Source organism: Notamacropus eugenii, chromosome 3 (genome assembly GCF_028372415.1).
Source record: "Notamacropus eugenii isolate mMacEug1 chromosome 3, mMacEug1.pri_v2, whole genome shotgun sequence".
NCBI classification, from domain to species: domain Eukaryota; kingdom Metazoa; phylum Chordata; class Mammalia; order Diprotodontia; family Macropodidae; genus Notamacropus; species Notamacropus eugenii.
Genome location: NC_092874.1, coordinates 86,918,299 through 86,938,926, shown reverse-complemented (window position 1 = coordinate 86,938,926; position 20,628 = coordinate 86,918,299). Strand labels below are relative to the sequence as shown.

The window sequence follows — 20,628 nt, the reverse complement described above, 5'->3', positions numbered from 1 at the left end:
ATGTAGTATGAAGTGTAATCAGTTTAGAAAGAAGGTCTATGAAACCCATTAAATAGAAGACAGAAGAGTTTATATTTTATCCTAGACACATTTGTGATGGAGGTTTTTGAGTGGTACAGGGATATGGGCAGGTCTATGCTTTAGATTCCTAATTTGTCAGCTCTCTGGAGGGTATTTGTATGTATTCCCAGGATGGAATGGATTAAAAAAAAGACTGAGCTCATGCTTTCTCCAAGAGTAAAAAAGAAGAGGAAAGATGTGAGAGATATCAAGGAAGTAAAATTGGCAAGATTTGGTGACTGATGACATCTGTGGATGAGGAGAAGGAAAAGTCAAGGATGACCCTGAGGCTGTAAACTTGAATGACTGGAAGAATGGTGCTATCCTTAATAAGGAGAAACTGGGAGAACTGGGTTGAAAAGAAAAAAAAAGATAATGACTTCTATTTTGAAAATGTTGAATTTGAGGTGCTTGTGGGACAATCTGTGCAGAGCAATCTGTCAGATATCTCATGAGGTGGTGTCAAAGCTCAGGAGAAAGATAAGGGGTGGATATGGAGATCTGAGAGCCATCTTCATATAGACAGTAGTTGAATTGCTAGGCCAGGAATGGGGAACCTGTGGCCTTAAGGCCATATGTGGCCCTCTGAGTCCTCAAGTGTGGCCCTTTGACTGAATCCAAATTTGAGATTTGGATTTTTGGAAATTTGGATTCAGTCAAAGGGCCACATAGGTCCTAGAGGGTCACATGTGGCCTTGAGGCTGCAGGTTCCCCACCCCTGCCCTAGGCTGTAGTGAGGAGGGAGAGAGGGAAAAGAGGTGAGGAGAGGAAGAAGGAGGAGGACACCTATGGAAAAGTCCTGAAGTCACTCATGCATAAGGGGTGGGGCATGGATTATGATCCTGCAAAGCAGACTGAGAAATATTAAAAAAGACAGGTAGGAAGAGAACCAGAACAAAAGTGGTCAAGAGAAGAGTATTCAGAAGGAGGGGGTGGTTAGCAACAGATATTGCAGAGAGGTTAAGAAGATGAAGGACTGAGAAAAGGTCCCTAGATTTAGAAAAAAGTGATCATTGGTGACCTGGGAGAAAAAGTTTTAGTGGAGTGGTTTGGAAAGGATTGAGTGGAAGCAAACCGAGTCCAGAGAGCTTGTCTAAGAAGTTGGCTGTGATAGCCAGTAGAGATTTAGAATGGTAGCTTTGGAGGCAAGTGAATTTTTTTTTAAAGGATGAGTTCAGGGAACCTTTATTGGTGGAAGAAAGGAACCAGAAAAAAGGGGAGAATCAGGAAGAGAGAGGAATAATAGAAAAAGACAGACTCTTAGAGGATATGAGAGAGGATGGGATAAAGGGTGCACAGAAGGGCTTGCATTGAGAGCTCTGAAACTGGAGCAAAGGAGGAGAAAATGGGACATGATATTGAAGTGATTTGAAATGTGGAATTGGGGAGGAGAGAGAGCTGACAGCAGATGACTGGTGACTTTCTCCAGCGACATTCTGCAGCACAAAGGAGAGAAGAGAAGGGACATGGGGGCAGTAATCCAGTGTTGTGGTTTTGAATGAGTGTCAACTGGGCAATGGGTAGAGAAGACAGTGTAACTGGTTAAATAAAGGTCAAGATTTTGAAGGGAGGAAAATGAAGACAGAGCAAGTTTGATGATCTGGCTAAGCAAGGAGGGACTGGTGATTTAGGAGGAGTGAATCACAGTGAGAAATGAAAGGAAAGCAAGTCATGGTCAGATAAATTATGGATAATGAAAGTGGATGGAGAGTGTAGTTATCAAGGGTAAGCCCACTCCTGTGTGTGACTGAGAAAGGAGTAAAAGTGCTGAGTTAAGAAGGCTGATAAACTTGGACACACCAAAAATTTGGATCTTGTGAGAACCTTGGATGTTATCTATTCCAACCACATCATTTACAGGTAAAGAAACTGAGGCAAAGAATAGCTATGTGACTTGTGTCAAATCAATGCAGTAAGGTGACAGACAGAATTCAAACTCAGTTCTTCTAGTTCCAAATGGAGCCCTCTTTTGGTTATACTCTGATACTTTGGTCTCAGGGTAACGAATTTTGTGGCCCCAGCAACTCTCAAAGACCATTTACCAAGTTACAGATAGGCTGTGACCTGTTTTGGTGGGGTTGAGTCCTAGGGAAGACATGTGACTTTCCCAAGGTCACACAAGTACCAAGGCCTGGGATTTGAATATAGTTCCTTCCAAATCCACTGAAGCACATGACCTCTAGGACCTTGATATATAATTAAACATATTTAAATAACATATATTTTGTAAAAACCACAGGGTTTTTTATTCTTGTTATGAAACTAACCAAAAGCACAAGAGTTTTTAAATTTATTATCAGAAACATTCCTTTGCCCAGGGAACTCCTTAAGGGCTATTTTTCTAACATGACTTTAGTTTGTAGTTTTATAGTCCACACTAAGTTGCATATCCAGACCCTTTTCTGTGGTTTTTTTAAAAAAACAAACAAACGTGGTTTATTTTAATATATCCAAATAAACTGTTGGAAGACCACCTCCTTCTGGCCTATATAACAGAATACTTAGAGCAATACACTAATTTGGTAATTTTAAAAAAATGACTGAGAAAGTTCTGATTTCATGGGATTGTATGGGATAGGAATCTTAAACTAAAATGTAGTGGTAATTTGCTTGGGTTTACAATACTTTTGTCCCCTTTTATCGCAGTACCTGAAGTTTACATTTTTTTTGAGATAGGCAAATTTCAATTGTCTAGGTCATGATTTTAATAATTCAAAAGTCATATATAATGAAATTCTCTGTCACCCAAGAAACTTAGACAATAAGAAGAGTTATCATAGAATTAGAACACAGTTAAACACAATGTTAAAAAAAAAACACACATTGAGCAACAGAGTGTCATCTTCTTTGATGATTCAGAAAGAGTTTGAGGTCTATGCTGTGCCTCAGGCCTTCTTCTTGAACATCAATGGCTATGGTACTATAGTTAGGGAGAAGTACCATTTAATAGTGAATACCGGATGATGTGATGCTGAGTAATGGAGAGCTTACTGTTTCTGCCTTTGGAATGTATTGTATGATTCTATTTCTTTTTTGAAGAAAAATATTTCTTCCTAAGGTTCACACTAAAATTAGTTTTCGTTTCTTGGCATGAACCAATCAGTGTCAGAATGGGAGGAGGTATGGGAATGGGTCTATGGTGAGAGGAGAAGGAAGAAGTCAAATAGGAATTTACAATTTTCTGTGGATACTTCACTTAGTAGGCAGATAATTAAGAGTTGCTCCCATGAGACAATCAGACTCATCATTCGCAATAATAAAAGAGTCACTATCGTGCCAGTAATCACTTTTTCGGTGGGGGAGGACAGGGACAGAGAGGAATAACAACTTTAGCAACTCTACTGTTTGATTAATCTTCATGTTATGTTCCACACTGACAAGGGCTGGAAAGAGGTCTGCTTGGTCCAGTTCACTTAGTGAGGGAGTAAAGAACTCTGACCTGAGGTCCATGTTATCCAGTTACATATGTTTCTACATAGCAAATGTCTTTCTTTAATTTGGACTTGGATAAGATACTCCAAAATGTGCTAACATTTGAGAACATCTTTCCTTTGGACACTAAGCCCCTTTTTATTCCAAGAAACAAATCTTTATAATGGAAATATATGGATGATATTTCCTCATTCATTACTAGTAAAACTGAATATTTTTGGAAAGTGATATGGGAGCTTGCAGTAAAAATTATAAAAATAATTCTACCTTTTGATCTAGTAATCCTACTGTTGGGAAAAGGGCAAAAAAAAAGAACTATCTGTTAAAAAAATTGCTAGCAGCAAGATATGTAACTAAAACCCAACAATAACAATAACAAAACTAAAAGTAACCTAAATATGTCACATAAGGGAACGACTACATTAATTATAGTACATTAATATAATGTAATGCTATCATGTCATCAAGACCAATAACTGAAAGGGATACAAACTGGAAAGACCTTGATGAAATAATGCAAAATGAAAATAATCAAAACAACCTGAACTATAAAAATGGAGCTCTTAAGAGAACACAGAAGTAAAGATAAGCAAGAATTCAGAGACAAATTGTCCAGATGAGGTCTTACAGGTAAGGGCTGTAAAAAAATAAAAATAAGTTAACATGTCTAGACTTTTACATATGATATCTCACGTGATCCTCTCATCCGCCCCATGAAGTAAGTGCTATTATTACTTCCATTTTACAGATGAGGATACTGAGCTGAGGCTGCGACACGTTAAATGACTTGTCCGGAGAAAAACAGCTAGTATGTTTCTGAGGGAAGATTTGAACTAAGTCCAGCGCTTAGGCATTCTAGAACTTATTTAGCTCTTGCTAATTGCAAAGCTGTGATACTCAATGCATCAAAACTTATTTAACTTCACATTTAATTTAAATTATTAAAGCGATGATATTCTGTATTGAAATGAACAAAAATTAATTTAAGTGTAAATAATTACTAGCCAAATTTAGTTATACGAATATCTCATCCTAAATTTTTTATAAAACATTTAATAGAAAGAGAAAACCTGCAATTCACATTCAACAAACACATGGTTTCCTACTTCCTTAAGCCTTATGTGTATTAACAGAGACTCCAACGTAACATAAAGAGCACTGGATTTGGTAAGACTGCTCCACCAAATCTTAGCTACGTCATTTGCTTTGTGTCTGTTTGTGGGTTAAATCATTCAACTACTCTGAGTTCCATTATCTTCATTTTAAAAATGGAGAAAGACATTATTTACCCTTCTGTTTCATAGGATTATGTAAGAAAAGAGGTTTGGAAACTGGGAACCACTGCATCAATGGAAGCTCCCATTCTAATCACTTCATTTAGTTCAGTAGCATCTTATGGTAGTAAAAGTTGTAGGCACTGTAAATATTCCCATTTTTATGATGGGAAAAATGAGGCACAGAGAGGTTAACAGATGTTTACAGCTAGATAATAAGTCAGTAGGGTATAGAAAAGGAATCTAAGAATTCTGTGCACCTGACTTTATAGTGGTTCTCTTTAATTTGCATGCATGCATATATGTATATACACACAAACACACCATACATACATGTGCATATAAGTATGCACGTGTCACATATGTACATATGCACAGACATGCACATCTAAAACTTCAAACCCTCTTGGGAATTCAGCACTAATATCTTTTTTTTGTTTTGTGATTTCAAGCTTTCTTTGCAAGCACTGACTCTTCTGTGTGTCGGATATACTTTAAGAGAGGAAAGAACCCCTATTTTGTGACTTACACATTTTTAAGACATGACATTTTAAAGGATTTGTTTTTGGGGGGGACAGAGGGCTTTACTTTTAGTAAACTAGAGGGAGGCTCTAGTCTTCTTGGCTCCCTTGTGTATGGTTCCTGTACATAACACAATACAGAACACATAGGAGATCGGAATGAATGCATAATGAGCACAAGAAACCTTGTAGAAACTTTTATTTGTTGGTGCTATTGTTACTGTTTTAAATCCCCAAGTCTCCAATATTAATCCCCAATATCAGACTGTTTTGTCACTCTCTCTCTCTCATGAAAGCAGAATGTAGTGATAATAATAGCAGCGATTTATGGAGTACTTCATGTACACTAACTCATTGGATTCTTATTATATTTCTGTGAGTTTGCTCCCCAAATCTGGTTAGTTGAAAGTTCCTCCAAGGGCCTCATGAACCTTGCTAGACTATGGACATATGTGGAATTATTCTTATTCTTAGTAACGCTTTATTTAATTAATATTTTATCATGTTACTATATTGTAACACTAATATCTTGATATCTTATTATACATGTTACTTATTATACTTGGCTTTATTACATTATAGTATGTTATGTTACAGTATATTATATGACTAACATACCATATATTTCATATCATATCATATCACATCATATATCATATATCATACGTTAATGGATTGCCAGGCCAAATGCTGCATTGGTAGATACGAAATATAAAAACATCCAGAGGCCCAGAACACTGGGTGGGTACTCCTCACTGATGGAGGCCATGTGTACAATAGATGAGATCATAGGCCAACCAAAGTATCATAGTATCAGTTAATCAAAATAGATGTTAGAGTTGTTACTAGAACCAGCAACAAACACTTTAAGAAAGTATCTAATTGTATTTTTTACCATAAATAAACCTGGGTTGGTAGCTAGTCAAAGCAGAGTAGTAAGCTAGTGACCTAGGGTAAATTAGGGCATAGGCGCTCTCTTCTATCAAGAAAACAACTACATTGAGAGACTTTTAATGTATTTTAAATCCCAGTGGATTTATTGACAGTACCTTTGTCTGGACCATGCCTGGTCTCTGGTCCCTCAAGTGCTCCAGGGTAGCAGCAATATCAATCTCTTTAGCACCTGCAACAAACCACAAATTGGGCTGATTTCAGAGCACAAGATAATCCATGCTGCATCTGTCAATCTTCTGCTATCGGGGTTCCCTTTGGGCTAACAGTCCAATTGAAAATTATTACATTCATCCCTCAGCAGACTTGGCAGGCAGCTGCAATTTCTGTGTTCATATAGAAAAATAAGAGGAGAGGGCAGCTTTGATTAGCATTAATTCAAAAAATCTTGGGCCAAAAAATTGGTATAAGATGCTTATACAGATACTTACCAATGGCAGAACATATTTATCAGAACGAAAATTGTCCTTATTTATATAAATGGGAGGCATTTAAAAAGAATGGTTTGAATCATATAAAATAGTCTGTCAGAGCTTAATTCAGTCAGGGCAGAATTTTTCCACCACAAGAAAATGAAAGTGAAAGACATACAAATGTTTTAAACTTTAGAATTAATTTTGTAAAGCAGTTGTCCTTGCTTTTCCCCTCTGTTTTCTAACATTTATGAATGGAGAAAATGCCTACAGTTACATCTACTATATAGAGACAACACCAAAGCATTCACTAGAGTTGATACGTATTTTGTGAAAGATGACCATATTCAGAGAAGCTGTTTTGTTAGAATTCACCACTTATACTTTGTTTTTGGACATTCATTGAGTCTACAAATATTTTATTGTGTGCCAAGCACTTTGGAAAATTGGAAAAAAAAAGATGTGATTCCTGCTTTCTATGATCTTACAGTCTCAAAGGGGAGATGAGACAGACACATAAGTAGTGAATAAGTGATAGAAAGTATTGCAGGAATCAGAAGAGAAAAAGATCAATTGTTTCCAGCTAGTTCAATCAGGCAAGGCTTGGTGGCTGCTAGGTGGTACAGTGGATAGAGTACTAGGTCTGGTGTTAGGAAGACTTGAGTTCAAATCCAGCCTCAGATTCTTACTAGCTACATGACCCTGGCAAGCCACTTAACCTTGTGTTACCTCAGCTTCTTCACTTGTCAAATGGGGATAATAACAGTACCTACCTCCCAGGGTGGTTGTGAGGAGTAAATGAGACAATATTCGTAAAGTGCTTGGCATATGTAGGAGGTACTATATAAATACTTATCTTCCCACCTCACCCCCCCATCTTATAGGTAGCATTTGAGTTTGGCTTTAAAAGAATGGCTAGGATTTAAGAAGCAACTAGGTGGTACAATGGATAGCTTGCCAGGCCTGGAGTCAGAAAGACCTGAGTTCAAATTCAGCCTCAGACACTAAACTATGCAATCCTGAGCAAATCACTCAACCATATTTGCCTCAGTTCCTCATCTGTAAAATGAGTTGGAGGAGGAAATGGCAAATCACTCTAGTGTCTCTATCAAGAAAACCCCACATGGGGTCAGGAAGAGTCAGACATGACTAAAATGACTCAAGAGCAACACCATGGACTTAACAAACGGAGATGGGAATTGCGGAGCAGATAGCAGCAAAACACAGACTGTAGTCTGAAAATGGAAAAGAATGCTTTGACTAGAACTAGACCATAGTGGAGCACAGAGTGAGAAGTCTGGAAAGGTCATCTTGCAGCATGGTTACTGAAAACCTTGAAAGACTAAGAATGGATTGGAAGTTAGGACATCGCGGTTATAGCTCCATTTATAGGTCACTGATAGGGCTTGAACACATCACTTAGAATTACAGATTTAAAGTTGGAGTGGGCATGGGAGGACTTCTAACCCAAGTTTCTTATTTTTCATTTGAGGTAACAGCAGTGTGGAGTGATTAAATAACTTTCCTAAGGTCACTTAGGTCCTAAAGGGCAGGGCTAGGATTTGAACTCATATCCTCTGATTCTTATCTTCCATTTCTTAATGATACCTGAACTTCTCTGGACTTCATTTTTTTTGAGTGTATAACAAAATGATCTCAAATACTCTAAATCTCCATTGAAATAAAAAAAAACACCTCTGATTCAATGATTTTGACAACGAAGTTCTTTTGAAAGTTCATTGGTAGGGAAGCAACATAATTCAAAGTGTGTCTTAGAGGATTAATCTGATCTATTGTATGCACAATAGATTGGTGGAGGCTGGGGAGGAGAGAGGGAAATTTGAAAAAGGGACTCTGAGTGAGGGTAATAGTAGCAGATATGGAAAGGGATAGATAGGAGTAATGTCTGGAGGGAATGACTCCTCACTAGATATATTTATCCAAATAGAAAAACAAACCAATATGGATTAAGTGAAAATCATTCCTCTCTGAATAGAAGTAAACAATATTTCACAATTTACAAAAATGAATATAGTTAATAGCATCGAAAATGCTGTAAATGTAGGTAAAGTTAAACCTCTCTTAATTTGTATGACACGATTTTGATGTCTTCATCATCTTGGATGATTTCCTCTAGATCCTCTCTAGCATACCCCTTTCACCCTCCATTCATTATTTCAGTTGTGTCTGACTCTTTGTGATCTCCTTTGGGGTTTTCTTGGCAAAAATACTGGAATGGTTTTCCATTTCCTTCTCCAGCTCATGTTATAGACAAGGAAACTGAAGCAAAAAGAGTTAAGTGACTTGCCCAGGATCTGAGTAAGTGTCTGAGGTTGGATTTGAACTCATGCAGATAGATGACTCTTTCCAACTCCAGGCCATCACACTATCCAGAGAGCCATCTAGCTGCCCTTCCTCTCTATGTTATTAATATCCAAAAGATCTTTTGTCTTTGGGGAAATCTACTTACTAAAAAATTATCTGAAATATCCTAACCGAATCTAGTTTGTTATCAAGAGAGATGCTAAGGCAGAAGTGAAGGGAAATAATTTTTAATGGTATTTTTGCAAGCCAAAGTACATAATACAAGAGTTAACCTCACTTGAATGATTTTCCCCTACTTAAGTAATCATCTTCCTACTAAAATAATAGCATTATATACTTGGTGGCTATTTAGTGTGATTATAGTGATAATTACATGAAGAGCTCATTTTGTTCAGAAGACACACTTGTTTGAAGAGAGATAAGACTCCTATATCAAAAGAGGGATGTATTGTTTTAGTTCAATGGTATGAAATGTTTTGGTTACGGGACCATGTACATTCCAAACATTCTAATCAGTGAGAACATAAAACCAAGAATTAATAAAACAACATGTTTAGATACCATGCCAAGGAAAACTTCTCAGTGGATAAATATTAGCACTCTTACAGATTTAATGGACTGAATCAGGGGTTCACAAGAACTTTAAAGGTGAAATGTTTTTCTGTATTACCTTGATAGCAAAGACAGTAAGATTATAATGGTGCTCAGTTCTTGAGTAGGTTCCCCACCTAATCAACTTTTACTAGAGTAAATTCTGAACATTATTTGATTAGCTGAAAACTGAACAATGTGTCAGTGACTAAGAGGTAAAAAGCAAATAAATTTTCCATACGTATGTTTAATTTAAACAAACTGCTGATAAATAATGAAGAAAATCTGAGCTCCAGGAAGAATGACGAGATTAGTCCAATTAGAGATAGTCATTTTCTGTCTTGCTTTACCCACATTTGGGATTGCCATGGATACCTCTCTTCCTTCCATTACAGTCTTTCCTTCAGTTTCCACTTCTTCCTTCTCAGACTCCAGATGCCACTGATTTTTATCTTTTCTAAATTCCCATTACATAGACTTTGTGAATCTCTACCCTGGAATTCATGACGATCCTTTTAAAAGAAGGCAAGTTTACTGGCTCATTATGCATAGTGCATATTTTCTTGGCATTATAACATATGTTAGACATCGATGGCAACCTAGCATTTTATCTCTTGACCAGCATCAAAAAGCCCATTAAGATAAAGGTTTGAGATTAAATGGCAATTATGGAGAAAAGTAACAACAAGCCATTGGAAAAACTGTGACAATGATTTGACTTATATGATACAACCAGTTTCTTAAAAGTATCATAAACTTATTTTCTGAACAACTTGTCTGTTATGCATTATTTTGTTCTCTAATTTTCTTGTATAGATCCAACTATATGAATCCTGTAAGTTTTTTCACAGTAGGGTTGCCATTTTTCCTAGTTTTTGTTGTTTTCAAGCCAGCTCCTATGTTATAGTCAATGAGACTAAGTTCATTCATTACGGAGACCTTTTCTTACAATGAAAAAATAGCTCTCAGGAATCAGAGACGTTCTTGGACCTTAAAGGACATCTATTTTAGTCCAGTCCTCTCATTTTACAGATGAGAAAACTAAAGCCCTTCAAGGGTCAGTGACATGCCTTGTGTCACACAAATCAGGAAATAGAGTCAGTTTTGAACCCATTTCTATGATCACCAAACTCGGGATCCTTTCCTACTCTACCTCTTACAGTAATATGCTAACAGGTACCCACGGATTACTTTTAGCTTTTATCCTAAGTATCACTTACCCTGGACAAATGTTTGATACACTACTTTTATTTCATAAGGTATTAATGCTTTGCTGTTATCCCTTGCATTACAAAATGGATATTATTGGGCAAAGTTGTCTGTAAGGCAAATTACATTTTCTTATTAGCTTGCATTGTAAAATCACAGAGGTGAAGCATGTTTTATTATACATCCACACCCATACAGCAGCAGCCGAAGCAACAACAAAACTGTCTGTCATAGAAACTTACTCAGAAAAGGGTTAAAATGGAACAAACTGCTGTGCACAATGGTCTGAGTTTACTGAATGCCTGAGTCTTTGTCTAAACGGTGTTTCCTTTGTAATTCTCTGTATTTTATTTTATGCATTTAAAAACATTATTCTCAGAAGGGATTCATAAGCTTCACTAGTCTGACAAAAGGGTTGATAACATAAAAATAGTTAGATTATCTAAGGCCTTTTAAAACTCTGCCATTCTATGATCTTTGAAAATTAGCTAGTTTCCCACTTTCCAATTTTGTGAGTTCCTAAATTCATATTTTGAGTTTGTCTGAAATGAGGAATATCTACACTTTTAATTCTTACTAGAGTTTTTTGTCTAAATCCAAGATCCAGGAGGACAAGTACTTGTAATTTTCTTTGTAAAACACCTAATTTAGTAACATATGTAAGAAAATTAGTTAAATAATTTTTTATCATAATAAATTAGCATGATTAAATTAAATTTTTCCTACTGCCTGTCCACCTACTTTATCTATCAAGAGTGGAATCATACTGCAAGCATTTGACCTCATTAATAATTATTCCAATAGTGATAACAAATATGTTAACTATATAATAGATGGCACATATTTCCATGGAAATAGGCTGACATCGCAGATGCAATATTATAGTGACTTCATTGAGAACATCAGCAGGAACTGCATAGGAATGAGCATAAGTACAAAAGACCAAAATAACAGAATACTACAGGCAATTGGATTACACATTTCATCCCAGTGTTCTTTGTCTGTTCAAAGAGGGTACCATATATTTAATGTGTTTTTTACATTTTATTCTAATATAGATTTTGCATTTGATCATTAAGGTAAATTTGTTGTGATTTGATTGGACTAAGGACAAATCTTTCCTGAGAAGGAAAAGAGAGTGTTCTTTGAGTGGTGTTATAGGAAGCTGAGAATGGACCAGTTTAAGAGGTACTTTGAAATCAGGGTGTAATGTGTATGCGCATGCACATACATGTGAATATAGATTCAGGGCTGGCCTTGGAGCCAGGAAAAATTGGTTCTCATTCTGCTTCTGACACACTAGTTGTGTCACCAAGGGCAAGTGGTTCAACCTCTTTGTGCCCCCAGGCAACTCTTTAAGACTGAATCCCTGAACACTTACAGATCTGTACTGGAAATGGGAGTTTTCTCTCTCACTGAAATCTCAGGTCTGAACCATCTCCCTGGATTACCTTCCCATTCCCCATATACACACATGTATATCTGGCTAGCCAATTCTGTGGTTGTTCATTAAACTAAAACCATATTAATATCAAGACATACCAAAAATAACACAGATCCCATGAACAAAATGCTTCCAGGAGAACAAACTAATCTGCTCTAAAGTAATAGGAGCTAGCATTTCAAAATAAAATGTTCTTAAGTACAGCTATGTAGCTTTTACTGTGACTAACCAGATTAGTCATGAGAATTTGTAGATGCATTTTGGAAGAAAACTCTGCTTAAATAAGTCTAATTTATAACTGATGAAAAAAGGCATAGATAGGCAGTTCTATATCTAGGATAAAGTTAGTTCCCTTGGGAAAACAGCCTTTTTTTTTTTTTTTTGCCTTATTCATTTTTCTTGCAATTCTTTCTGTAATATATTTGTAGCCCTTGCAGTTTCGTATGTGGCAAAGAACCTTTTGCACTCCATAGTACTACTGTTTCCCCATCCTAATTAAGCCCATATCTTAATTTTCCAGTGGTTCCTTCAGGTTTCAAGCTACTAGAACTGCTCTTTCCTTATTGGAAGAAGTTCCTTAAATTTAAGTTCCCTTACAGAGAAAAGATCACAGGGCATCCCTTGTCTTACTTACCTCCTTTTCCCTGGGTCTTAGTAACAATTTATGCACAAATTTAGAACTGGAAGGTAATCTGGTCTTAGCCTTTTCCTTTTTAAAGATGAGGGAACAGAAGCCCAATGACTCACAAGTCTCACAGATAATATTATGACCTTCTCAGCTCAGTCATATCAAGTCACATTATCCTCCAACTACTCATCAAAATTCTCCAGTTTCTGTAAAACTGAACAAAAATTGCTCTTCTTTAATCCAAGACTGGTTCCCTTTGGATTTCTGCTTTGCTTAGACTGGACTCTTCCTTGGAAGATTAAGAGCACTTGGTATGTTAGAAGTGGCTCATACTTTCACCTCACCTTGTTTCTCATTGGTCCACTGAAGGATACTCTGTATCAGATCTCATGTATGGTTCACCCCTTGATTGAAACAACTGCCTTTTCCATTTCTATCAGGTGAGCGTCTAACCAAACGGACCCCTTCCAGGATCTCTCCACTTGCGCTCTCATTCTGAACCTAAACTCCTAGGCAGGCCTATCTTTCTGTCCCCAAACTTGGCTAAGAAAATTTGACAGACACAGCAGAGGTCTAACTGAGATGGGGCACTTTCCCCAAGTCTTCAGCTAGGAATTCAATCACTTTGGACTTTCCCCTTGGGGTTTAAGCTCAAAAACTACATGCTGTCAGTATAATTATAAGTAAGTATTCAGGGAAACATAAAAAGAAGGGTGATATGGCATGGTGGATAGAGAGCAGGCCTTGAAGGCAGACAGACCTGGGTTCAAGTACTCTCTGTGTCACTGGGGAAAATCTTTGATTCTCCTAGTGCTCTAGACATTTTAAGCTGTAAAGAAGGTACATACTGCATTAATAGAGGGAATTCTATTCAGCAGTGAAATCACAGATCTCACATCTCTCCTACTCTGAAAATTTGAACATATTTTTAACTTTCTATATTAAAAAAAAATAATTGAGTAGGACCATTTTACCCAAACATATGAAACTCTTATAATAGTATTATATTTTGTGAGTTCTTTCTTTATACCCGTAGTTTTATACACCCTATGGAACCACTGATTGGAAGGCATTCCCTGGAATAATTTCTTATAGAATTTCAATTAGAGATATGAAATCGTTAAGAGTTATAATAGGTGACTAGGTGGTAGAGTAGATAAGTGTGTTGGCCCTATAGTCAGGAAGCCCTGAGTTCAAATTCAGCTTCAAAGACTAGGACCCTGAGCTTTTGTGCCTCAATTTCCTCATCTGAAAAATGGGGTTAATATTAACACAAACCTCTCAGGGTTGTTGTGAAGATAAAATGAGATACAATTTGCAAACCTTAAAGTGCTGTACAACTGCTATCATATTTTTTATACTTATTAATTGTTTATATATAATTTATCTTATTTTATAAATGATATAATTATATATTTACAAATAGTTATTTACATGAATATTTTGTTATTAATTTATTAAAATATATTATAATTATTATAATCATACAAGAGAGAGTTCTAGCTTGAGCTCTGGCAGTTATACATGTAGTAATCACCTACTAGTTGATGTTTGTCTCCTGTGGACAGACTAAGCTGAGGCATGACCTTTTGATAAAATGCTATGAGCAAGCTCTCTTTTATTCTCCATTACACCATGGCATCCATTTGGAGTTTTATTTTTAAATGAGAATGAGAAAATAAAGGAGTGCTTCAAATTAGTTTTTCCCTAGAAAAATTATCTTGAAATAATCTAGAAGATATAACAGGAAATACCTCCCATCAAAACTGAAGAAGAAATTAATGTCTAAAAGGTAGAAGACAATATTAAGAAATAAAAGAATTATTAAAGTCAGTTTTATGATAAATAATATTTCCTAAATAATAATGATAACCTTTATGTAGTGCCTACTACGTGTCAGGTACTGTTAAGCGCTTTACAAATATTATCTTACTCAATGCTCACAACAATCCTGGGAGGTAGGTATTATTATGCTTACGTAATAGTTAAGGCAGCTGAGGCAAACAGAGGTTAAGTGACTTGCCCAGAGTCACACAGTTAGTAATTGTCTGAGGCCACATTTGAACTCTGGTCTTCCTGACTTCACCTGCACTATCTAACTGCCTCACTACTTTAGTGCTAATATTAATAATAGCCCATTGCAGTATGTAGAAAAAACTGATTTAATAAAATTCTTTTTTGAGGGGTCAGAAACAAGCAGGGAAAACATACTATGGGAAAATGCACCTGCTTGCTGCTTTCTGTACATCAGTATTGTTGCCTTTACTTTAGAAAAAAGTGAAATATAAAAATCTGAATTTATAAAACAGTAAAATTGTTGTCCTCCCTCTCAGCATGACTCAATTGCAAAAGGATTCTTAGCACCCTGGTGCGATTACTATATTATTTGCTTATCAAAGTTTGTTTTGCTCACGTCTTTTCAGAAACACTTATTGTGTAAATTGAGGCACATCCGTATGGAAAAGGGAAGGGGACTGGACAAGTGATTTCATTGATAGAGAAATCGCTTTACCCAAGCAGGCTGGTACGTTTTCTACAACTTATGGTCTTAGAGAACCCTGAGAGGTTCTAGTGTCTTGCCCAGAGTCTCACAGCCAGAAGGTTTCAGAGGCAGCCCTTGAACCCACCATGTTCCTGGCTCCCAGACCTGTCCCCTATTTACTACTATACCACTATGGATTGCATGAGGCGCAGCTGTACGTGATGAAATAACCAAAGGGAAGAGAATTGATAAAGAGTGACATCCAAGTCAGAAAATATGTGAAATGTTAAGTTATTAGGAGGTAGAAGGATAAATATGAGAACATTTCATTGCCAGGTTACTATTTTTGATGGGAAAGTGATTTCAGTAAGGCATGAAGAAAAATTTCAGCTACTTCGTATTTGTAAAATTTCAGGGTTGCTCAAAAACTGAAGAGACAGATGCGTTGTACCTTCTAATAAAGTCATGCTTGATTAAATTTTTTCTATGCATGTTGAAGGTTGCATGGCTTTACATTTTAAATGTAAATTACATGCCAGGCACAGTAATCAAACAGTGCAGCTATGTGGTACATTCACTGGATGCTTCCTTGGGCCCAATTCTCCCTTGGGTCTGGATCACTCCCTTGTATCCTGGGCACCTAGAGAAGCCTATTCTTGGCTGTCACTAGGGGACTACCATAAACTCTGCAGCTGTAATGCCCTAAATGGTCTGCTGGTGTTAGGAAAGGATATGGGGCACTTGGGTCCCATTTAGTGCACTGCTCAATAAATATTAATTGCTACTGCTATTACTTTCTAATTCTCTTGGGGTTCATTGGTTTAGAAATTTACTGATTGGTTAAACACATTTTCAAGGCAACAGTAGTTGTTTGGTATTGGGCCTCGTATGAAAAGAACATTAGTGTTAAGAATGAAAACTATTTTTTTAAGAAAAGAATCAAAGCTTCAGTAAAAGGTAGGGAAAAACGGCCTGTCACTAGCTTCCCTTTACATTGTTGAAATGAGTCATGGGATGAACTTCATTTTATTAAACTAGTTTCCTTCAAGGTAAACATGAGTGCCCGTGAGCTTGTGTTCACTCTAGAAACGACTTTATATTATTAGGATAATCGTTTGCTAGCCTAGCTTACAATAGTCTTTGTAATAACGATAATAATGGAAATATATTTTATTGCAAATTTTTATCCATAATATTTTCCAAAAAGATAGGAACAAAATAAATTATCTTTTCATTGTTAAAAATTAATATCCATAATATATTTTAAAATTTATATCTATGACATCTTGAAAAGAATTCTTTTACAAGAGTATATTAAAAATTGCTTCTAGTTTACTTGAAAAGTGTTTTCCTAGGTAAATTAGTTTTTAAAATCCCTCTTGAGGTTTTAAATATACATACATGCATGAATATACGCTTACATATATGTATGCTTGTAGGTATATATATATCTATATATCTATACACTTACCTCTCTAAATAAATGTATATATGTGTGTATGTATCTAGAGAGGTCTACAGTATATCTAGATAGATATTTATGTCTAGCTATTTATGAAAGATATGATCATTCAAGATATATTCTTGGAGTCAGAAGACCTGTGTTAAAGTCCTAACTCTTCATTTCCAAACTCTATGACTCTAGTAAGTGATTTAGCTAATAACGTGTTGGGTTACTCATCTGTAAAATGGAGGCATTACTTGTACTATCTACTTCATGGGGCTGCTGTGAGAAAAGGGCTTTTTAGAACTTAAAGCACTGTAGAAATGTGAATTATTACTGATCCTAATAAAACAGAGTAGGGCAATTTGTACCTAAGAGTTCCACACCATCGAGGCCTGGTTTGCCACTTCCCCTTTGGCACGGCCATTAGTCCTATCCCGTGACATCACCAACATGGAAAGGGATAACAATTATTGCACGCTATGCCTCTTCCATCAGATTTCCCTTCATAGCTTTCCATGAAGAGTTCTCTTAAAAGCCACTACTGAAATTATTTTAATCAAGGAAAGCCTTGCAAATTTTGTTTAAAAAAAGTTACAATCAAGAAGATTCTTGCTGAACCTGGAAGCAAATTACTCCCTGATTTGTGCAACATGTCAGTAGAATCAAAGAAACCACATTTGCATCATACTCATTTTAAATTCAAGTAGTGCAGTGTCAAGACAAATCAGGTATTTTTTTTTTTAGTATTAACTTTTTCTTTTCTTTTCACAAATGTTTAATCATTATTTGGAGGGACTTTGATCCCTGGGACATTGTTAGTGTGAGCTCGGTACAATAAAATAGAAAATGTCAATTAATTTAAAATTGAGCAAAACTCTAAACGTCTGGAATTCTTTGTGTGGGCATATTCATTTTTAAGCCACTGTTATTAATAACTTCAAAGGAATGAGTAAGTTTTAAAATGTGGCAATATTTTTTTAACTAGTTACTAGAATGCACTTTCTAGTAGCACAGGTTGTTGACAGGATGAATATGTAAGAAACTAGTCACAGGTATCTAGACATAAGTGCATGCTAATTAGCTATTTATAAAGAGAGAAACTTAGGAAGGAATAATTACTAAACCAAACAAAAGGGGGAAAGGGAATGAAGGGAAGAACAAATGAATTCAATTATTGTGAAAATTTGGAGTTCTATCACATATTAAAAGACAGTATGGTCCAATACAGTGTTCTTAACTGTAGTGTGCTGAAGTTCCTTCTCAGAATCATGTTCTTATTAATTGCATAAAATATATAAGATGACAAAAGGATACAAATTATATTGAAATACAAAGACCAAAATATGAAATAGTTAAGTTCCTGGACTCCAGGTTAAGAATCTCTGATATAGAAAGAGCTTTGGATTTGGAATCTGAGGACTTACTTACAGTCTTGACTCTCTTACTAGTAATGTGACCTTGCTCAGGTCAAGGATCTCAGTTTTTTTTCATCTGAAATTGAGGTCCTTCTGAATTCTGAAAGTCTATGGTCCTAAATGTGGAGGTCTCTGATAGTGAATAAGGGTGCTTTCAGTGGCTGGCAAAGCCCCTTCAACTTCTCTCTCATAGCAGCTTTTCCTGCTCTCCTTTCCTAAAATAGAAGTTGACATTGCAAGTATTATCTCTCTCCTCCCCACCAATTATCAGATTCGAGATGGAAAATGTTAAAGAGAAGTTATGTAGGATAGTATGACTCCTCTAGCTAGGATAATGGAAATGGGGCTGAGAACTGAACAGAAACTTTCATACATGATAGACTGTCTCATTCTTCTATGTGCAGGCACATAGAGGATCATATTTGGGTATTATCACGGTCATCAATTTAATACAGATGACTTTTGTTTAAACATAATTTGTTACCTAGATTTAGAATCCAGTGCTTTGCATATAATAGATAATAAATAAAATAGGTAACTTCTGCATAACACTTTGTTTAGAACTGAAAAAGTTTTTATAAGTTATCCTTACAACAAACTTGCTAGGTAGGTTGTGCACTAACTCTTATCCTCATTTTATAGATATGGAAACCAAAGACATAAACCTCTTGTCCAAGGAGTAGTCAGGACTTGAGTATAGATCTTATGAATTCAAATGAGGCATACTTTCAATATGCAAAATGGCAGGATCTGGCATAAACTCTTTTTGTTATTTTGGACAAGTCACTTGAAGGAGTGAAATACAGAACACTGGCCCTGGTTTCCAACGACCTGGGTTCAAACATAGCCTCTGATGCTTCCTATCTGTGTGATCTTGGGGATGTCACTAAATTTCTCTGGGACTTGGTTTGCGGTCGTTCAGTCATATTTCGGTTGTGTCCAACTTTTTGTGACTCTTTTTGGGGTTTTCTTGGCAAAGACACTGGAGTGAACCTGGGTTACTGTGTGACCTTAGGGATGTTGCTAAATTTCTCTGAGACTTGGTTTGTGGTTGTTCAGTTATTTTTCAGTTGTGTTCAACTCTTTGTGACCCCTTTTGGAGTTTTCTTGGCAAAGATACTAGAGTGGTTTGCCTTTTCCTTCTCTAGCTAATTTTACAGATGAGAAAACTGAGGCAAACATGGTTAAGTGACTTGCCCAGGATCACACAGCTAGTGTCTGAGGCTGGATCTGAATTCAGGAAGATGAGTCTTCCTGACTCCCAGCACTGCACCACTTAGCAGCCCCTGGGCCTTGGTTTACTCATCTGTAAAATGAGGGAGTTAGACTAGACAACCTCTGAAGTCCCTTCTACTCTATCGTCCTATGACCTCTCTTGACTCAATTTCCTCACCTGTAAGATGACCATCTTGGCTCCTTTCATCTTTAAAGTTCTATGACTGCGACAAAGGAAAGATGGAAAAGGAAGTGATGTAATCATTATAACTGGCCACTCACAGAATTTTGAACTGGACAGTATCTTAGAGATTATCTAGTCCAGCTCCCAAATTTACAGACAACAAACCTAGAGAGATTGAAGAAAAATATCAGCATGGGAAGAAAAGAAGAAATAGAACCATGAGGAGGACAAAGACAAGAAAGCAGAGGAAGGACCACTGTGAGGATGACTGCAGTTGATGCACCAACTGGGCTGCAGAGAATGGAGTGGAAGAGAAAGTCAATGAAGAACTTCAAAGTGTCCTCTCAATTAAGCCAAGATAAACTTTGCTATTTGGTGACTCCAGAGCAAAATTAGGCATCAATGTGGACACTGGAAAATGGGATACAGGATAAAGAAATGAAAGAGATCAGACATTTATGGATGATAGCCTAGACTTCTCATGCAATGAATCATGAATACTATCATTCATCATAAGATTATAGATTTAGAAATGACCTTAAAATCCATCGAGTCTAAACCTGTCTCCAAGAAACTGAGGAAAGGCTATCATCAAAGAAATGGATGATTGAAAAAAGATAGTTGACTAGATACAGTGAGTTTGGCATGAGATATTGCTGAACTAGGTGATCCTTACTGGATCACTGGATCAACTGGAAGGAGGATAACAAATAGAAATGAAATGAAACAGATGTGCCAAAATTTCTACAGTGATCTGTTTTCATTAGCAATAAAAAAAAGCAATAATACATTCAGGGTATCATCTCAGTGCCTAATATATAATAAATAAAATACATAATGTAATATAATATAATATGACATAATGTAATATTATATAACATAACATTACATAATATGGAAAAGGCAAGAGTACTTAAAGAGGTGATGTTGGTAAGAGAAGCTGGACCCGAACAAAAAATCTGCATAGGAGGTGATATCATTTTAAGACAGCTCAGGAATAACTTGTTGTTGAGTCATTTTCAGTCATGTCTGACTCT

The 20,628-nt window shown here is 36.3% G+C and overlaps 1 protein-coding gene across 1 annotated transcript in view; it reads right to left on the bottom strand.

Annotated features, from left to right (window-relative positions):
- Window positions 1-20,628, bottom strand: part of PTPRN2 (protein tyrosine phosphatase receptor type N2) — a 1,540,415-nt gene that overhangs the window by 7,889 nt on the left and 1,511,898 nt on the right. Inside the window, exon 22 of the mRNA XM_072652081.1 lies at window positions 6,337-6,410. Within this exon, the coding sequence (XP_072508182.1) occupies window positions 6,337-6,410 (74 nt within the window). The remainder of the gene's footprint in view (window positions 1-6,336; window positions 6,411-20,628) is intronic.